Genomic DNA, 20,880 nt, shown 5'->3' with positions numbered 1-20,880 from the left:
AAACTGTTACATTAATAGTCCAAATAGTAACATGGATTAGTTCTCCTCTGGGTTTCTTTCTCAGCAGTATAGGAGATAAAAATATGAATCTCTTGGATCCATCCTGGAAAGACAGGGGTAAGTACAATATTTAAAATCTGAGTGGTGACTCACTTAAATAGTAATTGACGAAATGTTGAATGGATAAGAGAAGAAGTAAGCTGTGAGAAGACAGGGCCATACCTGCCTTAAGTATAGGGTCTGGCAGAAAGGAGATACTAATAAATATTTGCTGCTTGAACGCTGAATCCTCGGAGGCAAATGTCAGACTTGAGATGGAGGTGAGTTGGGCTACTAGAGTGGAAGGTGGCTGGTTCCCTCAGGGCTAAACAAAGAATGAGTTTTCTAGCTCTCTCCTGAGAACTAAATAAAAATGGAAGCTTCAAGGACATAAGGCTTCAAAACCCTAGGATTTTTATTTTATTATGTTTTTATTGTGAAGTCATTTTAGTTTTACAGAAAAGTTCTAGGAATAGTGCAGCTTCTCTCAGCTTCCCCCAAAGTTAACAACAATCAAAACCAGGAAATGAACATTGGTGCAAGGCTGTTAATGAGGACATGCCAGGGCCTCCAGTCTTCTCCCTGATATCCCTTTTCGGTCCTAGGGTCCAATTCAGGATCCTACATTGCATTTAGTTGTGTCTCCTCAGTCTCCTCCAATCTGTGATGATGCCTCAGTCTTGCTTCCCTGGTAGCTCAGCTGGTAAAGAATCCACCTGTAATGCAGGAGAACCCAGTTCAATTCCTGGCTCGGGAAAGATCCGCTGGAGAAGGGATAGACTACCCACTCCAGGATTCTTGGGTTTCCGTGGTGGCTCAGCTGGCAAAGAATCCACTTGGAATGCGGGAGACCTGGGTTCGATTCCTGGACTGGGAAGATACCCCGGAGAAGAGAAAGGCTACCCACTCCAGTATTCTGGCCTGGAGAATTCCATGAACTGTATAGTCCATGAGGTTGCAAAGAGTCAGACACAGCTGAGCGACTTTCACTTTCCTTGTTTTTCATGACCTTGAAACTTTAGACTGGCCAGTTATTTTGTAGAATGAGCCTCAATATGAGATTGTCTGATGTTTTCTCATGATTAGTTTCAGGTTACGAGTTTTGAGCAAGAATATCACACAAATGACCTTGTGTCTTTCTCAGAGTGTCAGGTCAGGTGTTCATGATGTCTCTATGTCTTATTACTGGTGACTTTAGCTTTGATCGCTTAGTTAATTAAAGCATTGCAGGCCAGGTTTCTCTACGATTAGGTTATTATTTTTCCCTTTGTAATTGAGAAATATGTTGGAGAGATACTTTGAGATTATGCAAATATCCTATTTTCAGCTTTTGTCATTGTTATTCAGTCACTCAGTTGTGTCCAACCATTTGCAACCCCATGAATGGCAGCGTGCCAGGCTTCCCTGCCCTTCCCTATTTCCTGGAGTTTGCTCAAACTTATGTTCATTGAGTCAGTGATGCCATTTAACCATCTCATTCTCTGTCTCCCCCTTCTCCTCTTGCGCTCAATCTTTCTCAGCATCAGGGACTTTTCCAACGAGTCGGCTCTTTCTTTGCCCCAGGTGGCCAAAGTATTGGAGCTTCAGCTTCAGCTTCAGTCCTTCCCATGAATATTCAGAGTTGATTCAGCTTAAGCTTTCCCAGTTTCGCCCACTAACTGTGGTTTTGGTTTGCATTTCCTTGATGATTAGTGTTGTTGAGCACCTTTTCATGTACCTGTTGGCCATCTGGATGACTTCTTTGGGAAAATATCTATCCAAATGTTATTTGGATCCATTTTTTAATTGGATTATTCTTTTTCTGCTGTTGAGTTGTATGAGTTCCTTATATATTTTTCTGTAATACCCCCTTATCAGATGGGTGCTTTGCTGATATTTATGGACAAGCTCTTTGTGAGGGGTTAAAAGGGGAAGGATCCTCAAAGCTCTTTTCTAAAAACTGGTTTATTACTAAATCCTACTTCAAAATGTTATCATATTTAATCTTAGGTAATAGGATTGCTGCCAAGAAATGCAAATGATTTAATTTCTGTACCCTATGAAGTTTTTGTTCAAATGTATGAGTTCTTTTTATTTTTTTATTTTTAATTTTATTTTATTTTTAAACTTTACATAATTGTATTAGTTTTGCCAAATATCAAAATGAATCTGCCACAGGTATACATGTGTTCCCCATCCTGAACCCTCCTCCCTCCTCCCTCGCCATTCCCTCCCTCTGGGTCGTCCCAGTGCACCAGCCCCAAGCATCCAGTATCGTGCATCGAACCTGGACTGGCAACTCGTTTCATACATGATATTTTACATGTTTCAATGCCATTCTCCCAAATCTTCCCACCCTCTCCCTCTCCCACAGAGTCCATAAGACTGTTCTATACATCAGTGTCTCTTTTGCTGTCTCGTACACAGGGTTATTGTTACCATCTTTCTAAATTCCATATATATGCGTTAGTATACTGTATTGGTGTTTTTCTTTCTGGCTTACTTCACTCTGGTAGGGTTAAGAACCTCGTGAAAAGTAAATTCACAATTGGGTGAATATGAGTAAATGTGTATTATTTTAGGGTGAAAATATGAGCTTTTCCCCAAATTCTCAAATGTGTCTGTGACCTTGTTCCCTCTACCTCCTGATTAAAGAAGCCGTTTCTTTAATCAGCCGAGTGGACAAACACAGATCATTCTTTTGTACTTACTCAAACCTGAAGCACTGGGTTTGGCAACACAGATAGAGGAGGACAGAATAAACTTTAGTCCAACTTGATCATTTTGGTTGGAGGAAAACACATTCATACAATGGATGAAAGACGATAAGCTTTCCTTTTATGTTGCCAGCTACACAGATTTGGCTCAGCATTGCACCATGAGGTATGTTTAACTTATAGAGAAACAATTACATTTTGATGCCAACAAAAAAAGCAAATACGTGTTTGGTGTGATTAATGATACACTTTCCCACCGAGGCTTTAATCTTGCAGTGTAATGTTTGCTTATTGTGGTTTATACAGTTCATCACGCAGTCAGTGTCAAAGGTGTAAGTCGCCCAGCAGCATGTTAAAGGTTTTGTGGAACACCATATCCATCCTTCTCTCAAGGGCTCTTCACCTGTTTCTTAAGACAGCTCATGTTGTGTGAAGGAAGAATGCAGTGTTTTCTACTAAGGAATGTTTTAAGGATGGTATTTTGTATTTGTCATCAAAGCCATTTTGTGTGTTATAGTGTTAGTTGCTCAGTTGTGCCTGACTCTTTGCAACCCCAAGGACTGTAGCTCCTCTGTCCATGGAATTCTCCAGGCAAGAATACTGGAGTGGGTTGCTGTTCCCTTTCCTTTCTCCAGGGGATCTTCTCCACCCAAGGACTGAACCCAGGTCTCCCGCATTGCAGGCAGATTCTTTACTGTCTGAGCCACCTGTGGCACATTTTAACAGTGCTGAAGTGACTGGCAGAACAAATAGATCCTGAGCTACACGCATATGATGGGGGCAGGGGAGCCAGGAGAAAGTGATGAACAATGAGATTTGTTGATAGTATGTTTAGTAACCTGGTCTATCATGAGCATTCTAGGGATCAATAGAAATTATTTATAAAATTGTTAGTAGAAATCATAAAAAATATTTGTCATCTATAAAACCAGATGAAAAGTTTTGCAGAGAAGTTGTGAAAAGCACCTGCCATGCTTTGCTCCTTCTTCCTTGGTTTATTGAGCTCCTTGACCCCTGGGTGTTTCCAGGCGGTTCCTGCTCAGCTCCCACTACTTCACAAACAGCAACTAATTCCAGAGACCTCACATTTTAAAAGAGAAAGACAAGAGAGTTTGTATCTACAACCTTGAGGTTGCAGATGCTATGAAATGTTTCCATTTGTCACACATCTACATTTTGGAGCCTCCATCCAGAAGCCCTAAGGCCCCATGTTCACCTGTTGCAGTAAGTCCCCTACCAACAAGTCTAGGTAGGGTGGGAAAGAGAGATTTAGGGATGATAAAGGGGACTTATCTGTTAGAAAAGTTGGAGGTTGAATGGGAGCTTATCTTTTGCATATTAAGCAAGACTTTTGTGTCCCTGGCACTTTAGGCATAAAAAAGGAATGTATGTGTACTGGGGTGAGGGTTTGAAAGGGAAAATATAAAAAGACGCAAAGAATATGTGTGTCATCTCTAGAGATGAAGTCTTAATAAGGGGCTGTTGGAAGATGTTCCTTCTTGCCCAGACTCCAGAGTAGAATGGACACCTCTTTCTGTAAGGTGAGGGGTGGAGGTAACACTGAAGCCAATGTTTATTCAACAAATAGTGATCTGTTGCTTCTGCCAGATTTTGTACTAGGTGTCAGAGAACCAAAGATGATTGAAACGTACTCCTGACCCTAGTGAACTCCCAGCCGAGGGAGATGAAAGCAGTCACAGACTGTCACGACGCTGCATAATAAGCTTAGTGATCAAGAAATGCACAGAACAAGAGGGAAGTGTAGATAAGGTACCTAATTGAGCTTGGCATGGAGGAACATTTTCTGGAAGCAGAGCCTGAGCTAAGACCAGAGATCAGTAGACTTAGGAGATCAGTAGGAAAATACCGAGATCTTAAATATTGTTTTTAGAAGCTATGCGGCTGAGCAGACCAAAGAGATGGGAAGCCTGGGGCCGGGGAGGGAGCCAGATGCACCAAGGTAGGAATGGTCAGCATGGTGACTGGGGTTAGTTTGACCATAAAGAAGTATATGACCCCCGAGGGCTTTTGAAACTCACTGCAAGAGGCCGTGCAGGGTATCGGTTATGAATATGGGCTGAGTTTCTTTCTTGGTAAAACGAGTATTTCGGAGTGTTGTTGTAAGGATTAAATAAGTTAGTATAAGAGCCCTGGTATGTACTAAGCATCGGTGGTACTCTTGGTTCTGAGGCCGTGGTCCACAGTGAAATTCCTTACAGCACCAGTGAATGAGACCAGTGGCTGATGAGGAAATGGCTTTTTAGGCAGCAGGGCCGACAGCAGTTCTTCAGAAGGGAACACGGGGAACGCTGGTGTTTCCCAAGGGCAGAGCTGAGAGGAACCTAACAGAATCACCTGGGCAGCATCTGCAAACTACACATGTTCAGGATGTTCCCAGCTCTGCTGACTCAGCACCTCCAGGTGTAGGGGCCAGGCATGAGTGATGGGGAAAAGGCTTTCAGGTGATATGTCTGCTCAGACCTCTGGCCTGAAGAGCGTGGCTGGCTCTGCCTAACTGTAGGACCACAACCCAACAGGGAATGAATTGAGCGAAGAGCATGCCAGGCACACCCTGCTGCTGGGTTGTTTTCCTGAATACACAGAAGAAATCAGATCGTTTCCCTTTCCACCCTGCAATTTGATGCTCCCATGTGCAGATGTCAAGAGATGGGGTGAGGCCAAAGATAAAAGGACAAGAGCAACAGAAGAGCTTTGCAACCGAAGGGATTAGGGTGTGGTGCCCTGTGCTTTAGAAATTTGACTTATGTTAAACAAGGGAGGGTCTGGGGAGCTTATGCAGAGGCTTTGTGCTTCTTACTTTACAACCATCCATAGAAGATGTTGATGTAGGTGGAGTCTCCAAAGCAGGGAACACAGATGGGACTGGTCAGGCTTGAATGCATCTCTGTGTCCCACAAGGGGCTGTCTGTGGGTGTTTCTCAGGAAGCACTCTATCGTGAATACCTCGCCTGAGTACACCTAAAGGAGACATCGTTAATGTAAAACATATTTATAAACTATGATGCATAAAAGAGGAAAAGAAGCAACAATTGTTAGCTGTCTAGAATCTCAGAATTTCAAATGTCCCACAAAGAGAATTCCACAATGTCGCTTGCTGTCCCTGGGGAGGTTTAGTCCCCGTAGCTTCCCTCCTGACTCTGGGGTACTGCCATGCGCCAGAGATGTTCACTGCACCGCTGTGGGCTGGTCTGCGTGCTGCTGGCTTTAGAACTTTCATGAATGTCTATGTATGTGAAGTCACTCAGTCATGTCCGACTCTTTGCGACCCTGTGGACTGTAGCCTACCAGGCTCCTCCGTCCATGGGATTCTCCAGGCAGGAATACTGGAGTGGGTTGCCATGTCCTTCTCCGGGGGATCTTCCGGACCCAGGGATTGAACCCTGGTCTCCTGCATTGCGGGCAGACGCTTTAACCTCTGAGCCACAGTTGACAATTCTGTTTGCTGAAATGGCTATTGCCAAGGCTTCCAGTATTGTGTTGATACTAGGGGTTCACAAAGAGATAAGTCCTTTAGAAGACCTTTGAATCCAGAAAGGAAGACATAAACAATAATGAAGCCTACCATTTCACCAAGTTCTGGCTGAGTACGAGCTCCAGTCCTCACCAGAGTCTCAAAAATGCACGTAAGGTTCATGTTATGTTCTTCACATTGAGGGTAACTGAAGCACATCTTGAAAGTTAACTTGCTAGAGGAAAATAGTTAGCAAGGGGAAAGTCAGGTCTGTCTGATGACAAAGGCTGCTCTTTCTACTCAACATTGTCTCTTAACCAGCAACATGATTAGCAATCAATTAAAGCATAGTGTGGCAGCAATCGTTACAGTGGTATCTTCGAGGCACCGTGAGTATATGGGTGAGAAGGGACAAAGGCTGACTTCTGTCGTCACATGCAGACCAGAGGTCTACCCTGTACTGGTAGTATAAGGGGTACACGGTTAAGTGTTACTATACCTATTTAGAAAATTGGAGAAATGTCGAAGTTTCTGAATGGAGCTGGGCCACACATTTTTGTAAGTTCAGATATGTAACTACAAAATTAGAAATTAGCTACTTAAAATTTTTAAAAATTTTAATTGTAGTAAAACACACCTAACATATTTACTATCTTAACCATTTTAGGTATATAGTTCAATAATATTAAGTATATTCATTTAATTGTGTAACTAATATTTTATCTACTCTCAAAAATAAGTATCTGTTAGTGTGTTTCTCTGGAGAAGGCAATGGCACCCCACTCCAGTACTCTTGCCTGGAAAATCCCATGGATGGAGGAGCCTGGAAGGCTGCAGTCCATGGGGTCGCTAAGGGTTGGACACGACTGAGCGACTTCACTTTCACTTTTCACTTTCATGCATTGGAGAAGGCAATGGCAACCCACTCCAGTGTTCTTGCCTGGAGAATCCCAGGGACAGGGGAGACTGGTGGGCTGCTGTCTATGGGGTCGCACAGAGTTGGACACAACTGAAGCGACTTAGCAGCAGCAGCAGCAGCAGCAGTGTGTTTTTCATTTATTTTTCAGTTTTATTTCTTCTATACTTTTTTTTTAAATTTTATTTTATTTTTAAACTTTACATAATTTTATTAGTTTTGCCAAATATCAAAATGAATGCGCCACAGGTATACATGTGTTCCCCATCCTGAACCCTCCTCTAAGTTCGTTCAATTTTAAACCTACTTTTTATGAGTGATAGGTAACTTGCTAATTTCTTTCTCCCCTTTTCAAATGTAAGTTCTTTTGTCTGCCTTGTTTTCAAAAACCTTTACAGTTTAACCTAATCACTTAGCAAGATGGTTAACAGTCTTTCTTCTTTTCTTCTAGAAATCTTATATTAATAGGAACACCAGTGTGCCCAGCTTAAAAAGCCTACACATTTCCAGCCTCCTGTAATTGCCAGTGGTACCTAATGAGATATAAGTGGAGGTTGTTGGGTATAGATTCCAGGAAGCTTCAAAAGAGGCTGATCTTCAAAAGAGGTTGATCTGGGAGGTATGCCTCTTTCCCTTGCTCCTTCCTTCTTCATGCTATGTGGAACATAGACATGATGGCTGGTGCTATAGTAGCCATGTTGCAATTATGAGGCTACCTTGAGGACTGGAAGCAGTGTAAAGATGGTAAAGCAAGAACGAAGGGGTCTGAGGCCCTGATGATGATGATGAAGCTGATCAGGACAATATATCTCTGGGCTCCCTTGACATGAAAGAAAATTAAAGCTCTCTCTTATTTAAACCACTGTTGTGTGAGTTTTGTGTTGTATGCAGCCAAACCTAATCTTAACTAACATGGTATCTCTAATCTAGATGTCTAGTCCATCTAGACGGTAGATGGACTCCTGTCCTCACCTTTGCCTGAATGCTGCATGCTCATTAGGATCCATGTCTTCTCTCTTACTAGCCTTTTGGCTTATACTGTTCTTCTTTCTGCCTTTATCATCCTTCAAGGCTTACTTCCTCCATGAAGCATCTTTGACTACTCCAGTCTTCGTTGGTCTCTGTCCTCTAAGCTCCCAGGCTTTGACACTCTGCACAGTTCCACAGGTGGTGATGCCACTGAAGTCCTGGCCGCTGCTCCTGAAGGGCCTGGCAGTGCCTGTTGGTGCTTGTGGGCCTCATCTGAGTCATATGCCTTTAGGACACATTTTTAGAGCAGACATATTTCTCTGAATTCAGAGCTGAAAAAAATGTATCTTTGATACTTTCTTTCACTCTCCTTTCTTCCTTCTCTTGTAGCTTTTTTTAGTAGTATGTTGAATATGTGAGCTTAATCTTTAAAAACTTTTATTTTTTACTTCATATTTTCTGTGCATTTGCCTTTATGAAAAAAATTGAAGTATAGTTGATTAACAGTGTTGTGTTAGTTTTGGATTTATAGCAAAGTGATTCAGTTTTGTATATATATTATATATGATTCATTTGTATCATTTTTTTAGATTCCACATTTAAGTGATGTCATATAATATCTATCTTTGTCTGACTTCACTTAGTATGATATTCTCCAGGTCCATCCATACTGCTGCAAATGGCGATAATTCATTCTTTTTTAATTATTAAGTATTATTTCATTGTATATATATACCACATCTTTATGCATTCATCTGTTGATGGACACTTAGGTTGCTTCCATATTTTGACTATTGTAAATAGCGCTGCTGTGGACATTGAGTTGCATGCATCTTTTTGAATTAAAGTCTTTGTCTTTTCCAGATGTATGTCCGGGTGTGGGACTGCTGTTCAGTTCAGTTCAGTTCAGTTGCTCAGTTGTGTCTGACTCTTTGCGACCCCATGAACCACAGCACGCCAGGACTCCCTGTCCATCACCAACTCCTGGAGTCCACCCAAACCCATGTCCATCGAGTCGGTGATGCCATCCAGCCATCTCATCCTCTGTCGTCCCCTTCTCCTCCTGTCCTCAATCTTTCCCAGCATCCAGGTCTTTTCAAATGAGTCAGCTCTTCGCATCAGGTGGCCAAAGTATTGGAGTTCCAGCTTCAACATCAGTCCTTCCAATGAACACCCAGGACTGATCTCCTTTAGGATGGACTGGTTGGATCTCCTTGCAGTCCAAGGGACTCTCAAGAGTCTTCTCCAACACCACAGTTCAAAAGCATCAATTCTTTGGCACTCAGCTTTCTTTATAGTCCAGCTCTCACATCCATACATGACCACTGGAAAAACCATAGCCTTGACTAGATGGACCTTTGTTGGCAGAGTAATGTCTCTTCTTTTTAATATGCTGTCTAGGTTGGTCATAACTTTCCTTCCAAGGAGTCAGCATCTTTTAGTTTCATGGGTGCAATCACCATCTGCAGTGATTTTGGAGCCCAGAAAAATAAAGTCAGCCACTGTTTCCACTGTTTCCCCATCTATTTGCCATGAAGTGATTGGACCGGATGCCATAATCCTAGTTTTCTGAATGTTGAGGACTGTTGTATAACACATTAACTCTATTTTTAGCTTTTTAAGGAACCTCCATACTGTTTTCCTTAGCGGCTGTACCAGTTTACACTCCCACCAGCAAGGTAGGAGGGTTCCCTTTTCTCTAGCATTTGCCTTTTCTTAAACTTTCTGGAATATTTTCTCAACATTGTCTTCAACCTTGTGTTGAAGTTTTTAAACTTTACTACCTTATTTTTTCATGTCTAAATATACTTTTTTGTCCTCTGTCCCCTTTTCATAGCTTCCTGTTCTTATTTGATAGACACATTATTTCATTTTATACCTCTGGAATGTACTAATGAGAATTTATGGAAATTTATGGAACTAAAGAGCCTCTTGATGAAAGTAAGAGAGGAGAGTGAAAAAGCTGGCTTAAAACTCAACATTCAAAAAATGAAGATCATGGCATCTGGTCCCATCACTTCATGGCAAATAGATGGGGAAACAATAGAAACATTGGGAGACTTTATTTTTTTGGGCTCCAAAATCACTGCAGATGGTGACTGCAGCCATGAAATTAAAGGACACTTGCTCCTTGGAAAAAAAGCGATGACCAACCTAGACAGCATATTAAAAAGCAGAGACATTACTTTGCCAACAAAGGTCGGTCTAGTCAAAGCTATTGTTTTTCCTGTAGTCATGTATGGATGTGAGAGTTGGACCATAAAGAAAGCTGAGTGCTGAAGAATTGATGCTTTTGAACTGTGTTGTTGGAAAAGACTCTTGAAAGTTCCTTAGACTGCAAGGAGATCAAACCAATCAATCCTAAAGGAAATCAATCCTGAATATTCATTGGAAGGACTGATGCAGAAGCTGAAACTCCAATACTTTGGCTACCTGATGCAAAGAGCTGACTCATTTGAAAAGACCCCGATGCTGGGAAAGATTGAAGGCAGGGGAAGAAGGGGACAACAGAGGATGAGATGGTTGGATGGCATCACCACCTTGATGGACATGATTTTCAGCAAGCTCTGGGAGTTGGTGATGGACATGGAAGCCTGGCTTGCTGCAGTCTATGGGGTTGCAAAGAGTTGGACATGACTGAGCAACTGAACTAAATTGATGGCAAGTTCTGTTTTCTTCCTTGCACTGTGTCTGTTTTATTTTTCTTCCCTATAGCTTAAATTTTAATTTCTTTAGTTTAATTCTATAGTTAAATTTTGGACTCTTTGTCATAGTGTGGCTTTTCTTATAGAAATATAATTGTCCATATTTGAAACAATATCCAGGATTCAGTGGTTTTTAAAGCTCCCCATGATATTCCAGTGGTCTACAGCAGCGGGCAGGCAAGCTACAGCCTGTGGGGCAGATCTGGCCCACTTTGCTTTTGTAAACACAGATTTCTGGAACCCAGACAAGTTCATTTGTTTCCATATTGTGGCTCACTATTTTTGTACTACAGTAGCAGAGTTGAGTGGTTTTGACAGAGACCATACAGTCCACAAGGCCTAAAATATTTATTTTTTGGCCCTTTACAGAGGAAGTTTGCTGGTCCCTGGTCTAGAAGAAGGCAGAGGCCATCTTGTAAGCCCTGAGCTTGTCCATCACTTCTGTCGTGGTTGCTTTCTATGCTCATTTATGGCTGAAATGATTTTTCAAAATTAAAAATGAATTATTTACACTATGCAATAATCTCAGCAAGTGATCATTTAAGACATTTACTTTGATAGAACAACATCCTTTTATGGCAGGGCTCTGGATAGGACACTATATTATTGCAAAACAAGAAGAGTTAAAGACGTGTTATTTTTGGACTCTATTTTTTCCCAAGTCTTTCAATTTTCCTTGGTACATTATGGATGATTCTTAAGTCTCTTTATCTGAGTTGGAGTCTCAGGACCTGTATAAGCTTACTTGCCCTTCCCACCCCCTTAAAGTCCAAAGGAAAAGCTCTGCCAAAATATACAACTTCAGGGCTGAATGGTGATGGAGTCTTTGCAGAATTGAAAATAACAACAATAAAACAGTTCTTGTGCATTACACTTAGCATTAACTATCTTGGTCTTTTGAGTTGGATTCAGAAATTTCAGGACATTTAACTTAGGCTATTAAGCAATTCTTGGATTCTTTAGTGGCAAGATTCCAAACTTAGTTGTTGGGTTATATTTTAGGAGCGAGCAAATGGATCTGAATGAAAGAACTGAGTTAAAATATATTTATAAAAAATTTTTTTTGGGGGGGGACTGATTCATACTAATTTTATTGATAGATTTTCCTGTCTTTTCCCTTCCTCTGCCTGCCCTTTGTAAATGGAAAAACAGGATCTCAATCCTCTTTAATGAGTAATAGCTGCCCAAAGCTATACGTGCTTTTTAAGGCTTCCAAATGACATCATGTGCAGAACACTGAAGCTGCGTTCTCACCATCTGTCATGTCACCAGAAGTCTTAAACATAATTACAGCCCATGTGACAGCTGCAGACACATTATTTCCCACCTGTATCACCTCCTCCCTACCTAATTAAAATGGTGTTAGAGTCCCAGTTATCAACTCTGTTTTTTCAGGGCTTACGTTATATAACTGTGAAGACTTGGGATTGAATATTTTCATGTGAGTACTCAGCAGGTGTTAGGGGATTGGAGAAATATTGGATAGTGAGTTGTTCTGCCCCATACCTCATACCTGAGCTCTCCAGCAGTGCTCTTGGAAGCAAAATTGCTGATGATAGGAGATTTACAGACACATGCATTTGGGGCATTATCCAGCTGGCCTGCCTTACACGGGACTGCCTGGGAGATCAAAAAGGGGCCTTGGAGTTAGTTTAAAAGTTAAGAAGTCAACAACAACTTGAGGACAGCTAGAGTAGAGTCATTTTACAAGGATAAAACCTAAACAAACCAGTGATGCAAATAAACAATCACTTTTTAGGATAAAAACTGTTAGAGATCCTGGGAAAAATCTTTGCCGTTCCTTAGATGGATCAAGAATAGAATTTAATGCCCTTCTCAAGTCAAAAAAGGCTAGCTTTCTTGAAGGGCAAGGGAATTTCAACAAAATGTTGGTTTTCTAGAAAGCCTGGCGTGGGTGGTTTAGAAAAGAGGAAAGCAACTGTTGATCTGGGCAGTTGGAAACCAGCTCACAAATAGGAATCAAAAAATGTGCCTCAGCTAGAGTCTGCATACTTCCTCAACTGGCCTTGCATTTCAGAGGATCCAGGAAGGGTGGGCCCCTCTTTACTTGAAATCCTTGAAACATCACTGTCTAATGGAACTTTCTGCAATGATGGAAATGTTCTGTATCAGTGTTGTCCAAGGGGTACATGTGGCTATTGAGCACTCAAAACACGGCTAGTGCAATGAGGAACTGATGTTTAGATTTCATTTCATTTTAATTAAGTAGTATCATGTGACTTATGGCTATAGTAGTGGACAGTAAAACAATCAGTAATTTTTGTTGAGGTTAATGTATTGAATAATAGTGATGAAAGTGATATTGTTTAGCCATAAATGGCTACATTTACACTTTTAGGAACTGATTAGAATTGATGTTTCTTATAAAATGGAATCTCATTATGTTTTCTTCTTTTTGAAGAAAATCCCCTGATGAGTTCCTGAGATGGGGTCCTAGATCTGGAAGGCAAAAAGAACTGGAGCTGAAAGAAAGTCAGTGTTACAAAGGAAGGGTCTCTAGATAGTGTGAGCTGCTATAGACTGGCTCTGGAGGTGGAAAAAGTCTCCAGTGGTAGAAACCAGCTGATGAGGAATAGTGTTTTGTCAATGGAGCATTCCTGCCGTTCCTCAAATGACGCACATGGGAAGTGATGAACTCTGTAGGGTGTTCGGGCTGACTCCAGTCAAGGGGCAATTTATGTCTTCCCCATTTTCCTGTTTATGTAAATATCAGTACGCAAATATCAACCACAACAGGCTTGGTGTGCTTTCCTAAAACTACCTGGGACTGAAACAGAGCATAGCTACATTATGGCTGTGGACTTTTGTGGGCCCTAGGCACTTTTGCCTTCACAGGTCACTTCCTCCATAAAAAATGAAGTAAATAATTACAGTTTAAGACTCCATTGTCACAAAGTCAAATATACTAATATGTTAAAACATTTTCTTTGACCTGAAAGTTCATCTTTTTTCTTATAAAAGAAATTAAAACAGCTTGCTGGCTTCTAATAGTGTAGTAGGCTTGGGCACTGAAACTGCTCTACCTGGTGGAGACGTTGGCTCTGTTTGAGAGGTTGTACCTTCACTTTAGGGAAGTCTTCACACTCAAAACTGGCTGGAAATTATCTTTTCTTGCTGCTGCTGCTAAGTCGCTTCAGTCGTGTCCGACTCTGTGCGACCCCAGAGATGGCAGCCCACCAGGCTCCCCCGTCCCTGGGATTCTCCAGGCAAGAACACTGGAGTGGGTTGCCATTTCCTTCTCCAATGCAGGAAAGTGAAAAGTGAAAGTGAAGTCACTCAGTCATATCCGACTCTTAGCAACCCCATGGACTGCAGCCTACTAGGCTCCTCTGTCCATGGGATTTTCCAGGCAAGAATACCGGAGTGGCTTAAAAGATTGCAAAATATATTTTATACATAGTGGCTGTTGTTCAGTCATTTTGCCCAACTCCTTGTGATCCCATGGACTGTAGCATACCAGGCTTCTCTGTCCTTCACTATCTCCTGGAGCTCGCTCAGACTCATGTCCATTGAGTCAGTGATACCATCCAACCATCTCATCCTCTGTTGCCCCCTTGTCCTCTTGCCCTCAATCTTTCCCAGCATCAGGGGCTTTTCCAGTGATTTGGCTCTTTGCATCAGGTGGCCAAAGTATTGGAGCTTTAGCTTCCATTGGTGTGCAATAAATATTCATTGATTAAAAATATTCAGAAATGTCAAGACTTCTAACAATATGAATATTTCTCTCTTTTTGTTCCTAATGGGACATTTTGGGTGTCTCATTTGGCTGCTCGGAGTATGGTCCACAGGCCAGCAGCAGTGGCACCGCCTGGAGCTGGTCAGAAATGCAGGGTATCAGCCTCCATCTGACACCGAGTCAGAATCTGCATTCTGACAAGATCTGCAGGTAATTCACATGCACGTTACCTGAAGCACCACGGGCCTGCAATTTAAACAGGATGGTTCATCATTAGTAGAAATGAGTGAGTTGATTCCCTTAACCTCATATAATCGAGGGCTAGCTCGTACCCTTCTCCAGGGGTAATTAATTCAGTTTTTTAGTCCAGTTGTTTTCAACTTTTACAGATCATTGAAATCACCTGGAGAGAGCTTAAAAAAAAAACACCACACAACCCAAACAAAAATCCCCAAAATCTCAATGTGTGGGCCTCATCCCCTAGAGATTCTGAAATAATTGGTGTAGGGTAGGATTGTGGGAATCAAGGTCTTACTTTTAAAGCTTCTAAGGTGATGCTAATGTGTAGCCAGAATGAGAACTGTGAGACATTCCCCACAAGATTTTCCCCCTGGTTTTGATCATTTTGGCTTCTTTTCTCTGTGTTTCCCAAAACCTTCTCAGTCTGAGCAATCAAGTGTATAATCCAGAACTAGTTTCTTACCTCAGAGTCTGACATGCTCTATTAATTCTCAAAGCTCTGAAGTGTTCTCCTAATATATCCATACCCTGAAATATTAATTGCCACCATTTCCTGCATCCTTATTAAATGTCCCATAATCACCTTCAGTCATTTAATCTTCACAATGATAATAAATACTATTCTTATGCTCATTTAACAGTTGAGGAAATGGAGACTTAGAAAGGTTGGCTCTTCCCAAGCTCATCTTATTTCTACTTCCAAAACTTGTCCCCCCGGCCCCAAATCTATAGTCTTCTAGTATCATGCTTTTATTTAGGAAACATTGAAAATTTCCCAACTGCTATGTCCAAACATTAGATTTACAATGTTATTCAATCTTTGAGAATTACTGGCAAAGGAAATAGAATGAAGAGCAGGAAAGAATTAAGTAGCTAATAGAATTTGGAGTGGTTATATTCCATTAAAGAAAAGTTTGAAAATTATGATATATATTTTTCCAACCTGAATAACTGATATGATAGTGTACTTTAAAAAAACAAATATTAATACAAATAAAGTACTCCAGAGGTGCCCTGTGTTAGGACTTTGGAGATTACTAGGGTAAGAGACAGTCTTTGCCCTTGAAATGACAAGCGAAGAGGATAAGTAACTGTAATAGTCCAACACATGACAGAGAGTAGAATCAGGTGCTAAACTGCGTGCTAAGGTCATTAAGCTTTGCCAAAGTTCAGAGGCTGGCAGAAACCGGACAACGAAGAAAGCATTTATGGACGAGCTCTGACTGAAGTCTGTAAGGATGAATGGAGACTGAAAAACTAGAAAAGACAGAGCTGAGCTGGGACACTGGCCTAATACTGTCCCAGCAAGAATTTTCCCACTGAATTACCAACCTGTTTTCTTGTTGGCTGAATGTCCCTTCTCTGGGGCCAGAGAATAGTCTTTGAATTCTAAACAAATGCCATCCTAGCCAAGCTTAGCACTGTCTCAGTGTCCTGAGGGACCTATATCTGGAGCAACAAAATCAATCAGACATGGGGACTATTTACACAATTGATAGTTTCCTGCTCCATACATTCACAGGCTTCTTTTAAGGTGCTAGAGTACACTTTGCTTAATATTTGAACCAGGAGAAGTTGAAAGCCAGGTACTTATTTAAATATTGATCAAGCTCAGAGCTTGAGAGAAGACAAGAAAACTGCAGATAGCATGATTATATGTCCTCAGGTGCTGAGGGTTCCACAACACTAGTTTTGCTTGTTTGTTTCATTTTAGTGGAGAAGGGGTTTGGGGGTAACTTCTAATAATGGTTGGTCCTCCTCCCACACTTTCTTATTTTCTTCTCTCTGACAGAAGTACTGAAAAAAAGGAGAGGGGAAAAAGAAAGCAGAAAATGCACAGTACTAGTGATGTAGAAGAGGTGTCAAGAATATACAGAAGAACTATACAAAAAAGATGTTCACGATCCAGATAATCACAATGGTGTGATCATTCACCTTGAGCCAGACATTCTGGAATGTGAAGTCAAGTGGGCCTTAGGAAGCATCACTACAAACAAAGTTAGTGGAGGTGATGGAATTCCAGTTGAGCTATTTCAAATCCTAAAAGATGATGCTGTGAAAGTGCTGCACTCAATATGTCAGCAAATTTGGAAAACTCTGCAGTGGCCACAGGACTGGAAAAGGTCAGTTTTCATTCCAATCCCTAAAAAAGGCAAAGCCAAAGAATGCTCTAACTATTGCATAATTGTACTCATCTCACACGCTAGTCGGAGAAGGCAATGGCAATCCGCTCCAGTACTCTTGCCTGGAAAATCCCATGGGTGGAGGAGCCTGGTAGGCTGAGTCCATGGGGTGGCTAAGAGTTGGACATGACTGAGCTACTTCACTTTCACTTTTCACTTTCATGCATTGGAGGAGGAAGTGGGAACCCATTCAGAAAACTAAGATCATCGCATCCGGTCCCATCACTTCCTGGCAAATAGATGGGGAGACAGTGGAAACAGTGGCTGACTTTGTTTTTTTGGGGCTCCAAAATCACTGCAGATGGTGATTGCAGCCATGAAATTAAAAGATGCTTACTCCTTGGAGGGAAAGCTATGACCAACCTAGACAGCATATTTGCCTGGAGAATCCCAGGGACAGCGGAGCCTGGTGGGCTGCCGTCTATGGGGTTGCACAGAGTCTGACACGACTGAAGCGACTTAGCAATAGCAGCAGACAGCATATTAAAAAGCAGAGACTTCACCTTGTCAACAAAGGTCCGTCTAGTCAAGGCTATGATTTTTCCAGTAGTCATGTATGGATGTGAGAGTTGGACTATAAAGAAAGCTGAGTGCCAAAGAATTGATGCTTTTGAACTGTGGTGTTGGAGAAGACTCTTGAGAGTCCCTTGGACTGCAAGGAGATCCAACCAGTCCATCTTAAAGGAGATCAGTCCTGGCTGTTCGTTGGAAGGACTGATGTTGAAGCTGAAACTCCAATACTTTGGCCACCTGATGCGAAGAGCCTGACTCATTTGAAAAGACCCTGATGCTGGGAAAGATTGAGGGCAGGAGGAGAAGGGGACGACAGAGGATGAGATGGTTGGATGGTACCACTGACTCAATGGACATGAGTTTAGGTAAACTCCAGGAGTTAGTGATGGACAGGGAGGCCTGGCGTGCTGTGGTTCATGGGGTTGCAAAGAGTCGGACATGACTGAGTGACTGAACTGAGCTGAGGTGATGTAGAAAGGAGCATATGGAGAAGGCAATGGCACCCCACTCCAGTACTCTTGCCTGGAAAATCCCATGGACAGAAGAGCCTGGTAGACTGCAGTCCATGGGGTTGCTCAGAGCCGGACACGACTGAGCGATTTCACTTTCACTTTTCACTTTCATGCACTGGAGAAGGAAATGGCAACCCACTTCAGCGTTCTTGCCTGGAGAATCCCAGGGACGGGGAAGCCTGGTGGGCTGCCATCTATGGTGCGCACAGAGTTGGACATGACTGAAGCGACTTAGCAGAAGCAGAAAGGAGCATAACAACTAAGGCCACTAATCCATCCAAGCTTTTGCTCACCATGGATTGGAAACCATTTTTGTCCAGTGTGTTGGTTCATCTCAACTCCAGCAGACATTTACGGTTGGAAGTATGTTTTAGTTTTGAAAACAGTGTTATTGTTTTTATTTTTTGTCCAGTACTTTGAAGACCTGGCAATGGGCAGGAACTTGTCTTTAAAAGGCTATGCCTTGAGGCAAGGCCTTGGGGTCCCAGATCTGTGAAATAGGAGGTGGGATTGTAGCATGGGGTCTGGTGTGCAATGACAGAATGGGGCCCCTTTATCAAGGCAAAAGGCTGGACCTTTGTGACTTCGGACACAAGGCAGGGTTTTCTTGCTCTCCTCTTCAGCTTTGCCCTCTTGCTCTGGCTGCCCTGTCAGCAAGGTGGCCTGGGCAAGGTGAGGACGGACAGGGAGGCGAAATTGACCACCGCCTGGGAGGGGTGTTGGTGACAGCTGGTGAAGGGGTGTCTTGGTATACAGTTCCTTTGGCCTACTCCCCTGCCCTGGTTCTGTCTGGTTCTGACAGGTCTTTATAGGAAAACCAAAACAGAGACTCAAGGTAATTATGAGAAAAATCAAATGGGTTGTTGTTTACTTGGTAAGTCTAGTTAGACTCTTTTCGACCCCATGGATTGCAGCATGCCGGGCTTCCCTGTCCTTCACTATCTAATTATGAGAAAGATCAAATGGGTACTTTTGTCTTTAAAGCTGCTATCATTATCTGAAATCACTTTTAGGAAGGCCTGGCTGATGGAGAGGCTTCTCTGCTTGGGGTTGTGATCAGTTCTAACCAGAAAAGCGCCTTGGATGGTAAGGGATTCCCTCTCATATTGTTGTTTATGGTAAGTAACAGGGTTTTCATGTTTTTGAATTATGATTTTTTTTTAAATTCTCATTTTAATTTAATTTTTTGTTGATTCTTTTTTAAAAAGTTAATTTTTATTTTAATTGGAGACTAATTACTTTACAATATTGTGGTGGTTTTTGCCATACATTGACATGAATCAGCCACGGGTGTACATATGTCCCCCTATCCTGAACCCCCCTCCCACCTCCCTCCTCAACCCATCCCTCTGGGTTGTCCCAGAGCACCAGCTTTGGGTGCCCTGTTTCACGCACCGAATTTGCACTGGTCAGAATTATGATGACTTCTAATGAGCCCCTTGCGGGCGTGAACACGCAAAGAATCACACAGCTGGTGAAGCTCTGGGGTGGAGGATCGTGAGCCTCGAGAAAGAAGAGGCGTCTACTGATGTTTAGGTAAGAACTGGAGCACGTTCAGTCACAACGGTGGTGGCTTTTGGCCGAGGGCAGCCTGGGCCTTCCTCGGGCCCTGCACATATCCTTTCAGGCGCGGGCAGCCGGCCCCTGACTCCAGTGGGATCCGGGGCGCTCGGGCGCCGCCATCCGGGCGCAACTTCGCGCCCGCGGTCCCGCAGCCTCTCCCGGTCCTGGTGCTGGGGGCCGGGGGAGGGAGGCCCAGGCGAGCGGCCGCCGGCGGCGGGAGGGGACCGGCGGAGCCCGCGCGGTACGGCAGCTTCAGGTTTCCTCCTGGAGCCCGTGTCGGGCGCGGCGGCGGGCAGGCCGGGCCATGTGATGCCGGATCCAGCGGCAGCCGGCAGGCGCGGAGCTAGCCGGGCGTCCCCAGCGGCGGGCGCAGCCAGCCCGGCCCCGGAGCGCGGCTTCGGCTCCGCCCCCTCGCGCCGGCCGGGCCCCGCCGCAGCCGCCGGGCGTGGGCCGCTTGGGGAGAGCCTCCCAGGCTCGGGCGGCGCGTTCCGGGCGCCCGCGGGCTGGGCGCGGGGGCAGCGCCTCGCTCGGGCGCCGGAGGCTGCGGGGCTGCTGCTCCGGGTAAGTGCTCTTTGGGGGCTCCATCCTCGCGTCCCCCGGCCCCTCGGGGCGGAAAAGTTTGCCCGCCTCACCTGAGTTCGCCGTCGCGGAGCTACTTTCTCCAGGGTCCAGGGTCTCCAGGGGGGTGGGAGGGGGTGCTGCCGCGGGCTCAGCGGCGCGAAGGATGGCCGCCGCCTCCCGGCCCCTCGGGGACTGCAACAAGTGCAGAGGCGGCGCGGCGGCGGCGGAGCGCGGGGTTCCCCGGCCGCGCGGCCCCTCTCGCCCCCTGCCGGACCCGCTCCGGGGACTGGGGATGGGTGGATGGAAGCTGGGTCTCTGTCGTTCGGGTGCCGGGGAAATCAGCGGTCTTCCTGCGGTGGAGAAGGGAGAGCCTCGAAAGCTGGGATCGCCCCTCCCATCAGTGCCTGGCTCCGGGGTGAGGGGTGCGCGGCAGGTCCCCGGAGAGCAGCAGAGCGAGTGGAATTCCGCTCAGGACATAAGCGCCAACGTTTCTTTCGCGTGGAAACGTAAGTGTGTTTTAAAAGGTATCTATAGTTATCCTGGTTAGGAGAGGCGGCCAGAATTCCTTTGGACTTCCATAGGATTATTTTGTGGGTCTCTTTTCCATTGGGAACCTGGGGTGTGCGTGGTGGTCCCCTAACGTTCCTGTGCTGGGAGTTTTCCACGGTGGGGCATGATGACGTCCTGTGCTGGCGCCACGGAGGCTTCCTCGCCTATGAAGGGCTCTGTAGAAGCTGGGTGCTCAGGCCGCCTTGGAAACCCAGCTCTCGTTCCCAGACACCAATTAGATTTCCAGGAGAGAATCCATCTGCCT

General features: G+C 44.0%; 1 protein-coding gene and 1 long non-coding RNA gene across 9 annotated transcripts in view; one reads left to right on the top strand and one right to left on the bottom strand.

Moving 5' to 3' along the window:
* Nucleotides 1–221: 221 nt before the first annotated feature.
* Nucleotides 222–20,261, bottom strand: LOC123330564. Its single transcript, XR_006546578.1, has 3 exons — nucleotides 20,138–20,261; nucleotides 5,554–5,714; nucleotides 222–755 (listed from the first exon to the last, which is right to left on the bottom strand). It is a non-coding gene; the product is annotated as an uncharacterized LOC123330564 (long non-coding RNA).
* ARHGEF28 (Rho guanine nucleotide exchange factor 28) overlaps nucleotides 19,415–20,880 on the top strand; it is a 350,788-nt gene continuing 349,322 nt past the window's right edge. For 2 of the 8 annotated variants that reach the window (XM_044932454.2, XM_044932452.2), the window contains exon 1: nucleotides 20,048–20,572. In XM_044932454.2, coding sequence (XP_044788389.2) covers nucleotides 20,230–20,572 — 343 coding nt within the window. In that variant the 5' untranslated portion in view covers nucleotides 20,048–20,229. Of the gene's footprint in view, nucleotides 19,479–19,940; nucleotides 20,573–20,880 lie in introns of those variants that run through there. The other 6 variants (XM_044932457.2, XM_044932463.2, XM_025270861.3 and 3 more) reach the window with 6 other exon arrangements.

Source organism: Bubalus bubalis, chromosome 19, assembly GCF_019923935.1.
Source record: "Bubalus bubalis isolate 160015118507 breed Murrah chromosome 19, NDDB_SH_1, whole genome shotgun sequence".
NCBI classification, from domain to species: domain Eukaryota; kingdom Metazoa; phylum Chordata; class Mammalia; order Artiodactyla; family Bovidae; genus Bubalus; species Bubalus bubalis.
Note: the sequence above shows the minus strand (reverse complement) of the source record. Positions and strands in the feature narration are given on the sequence as shown.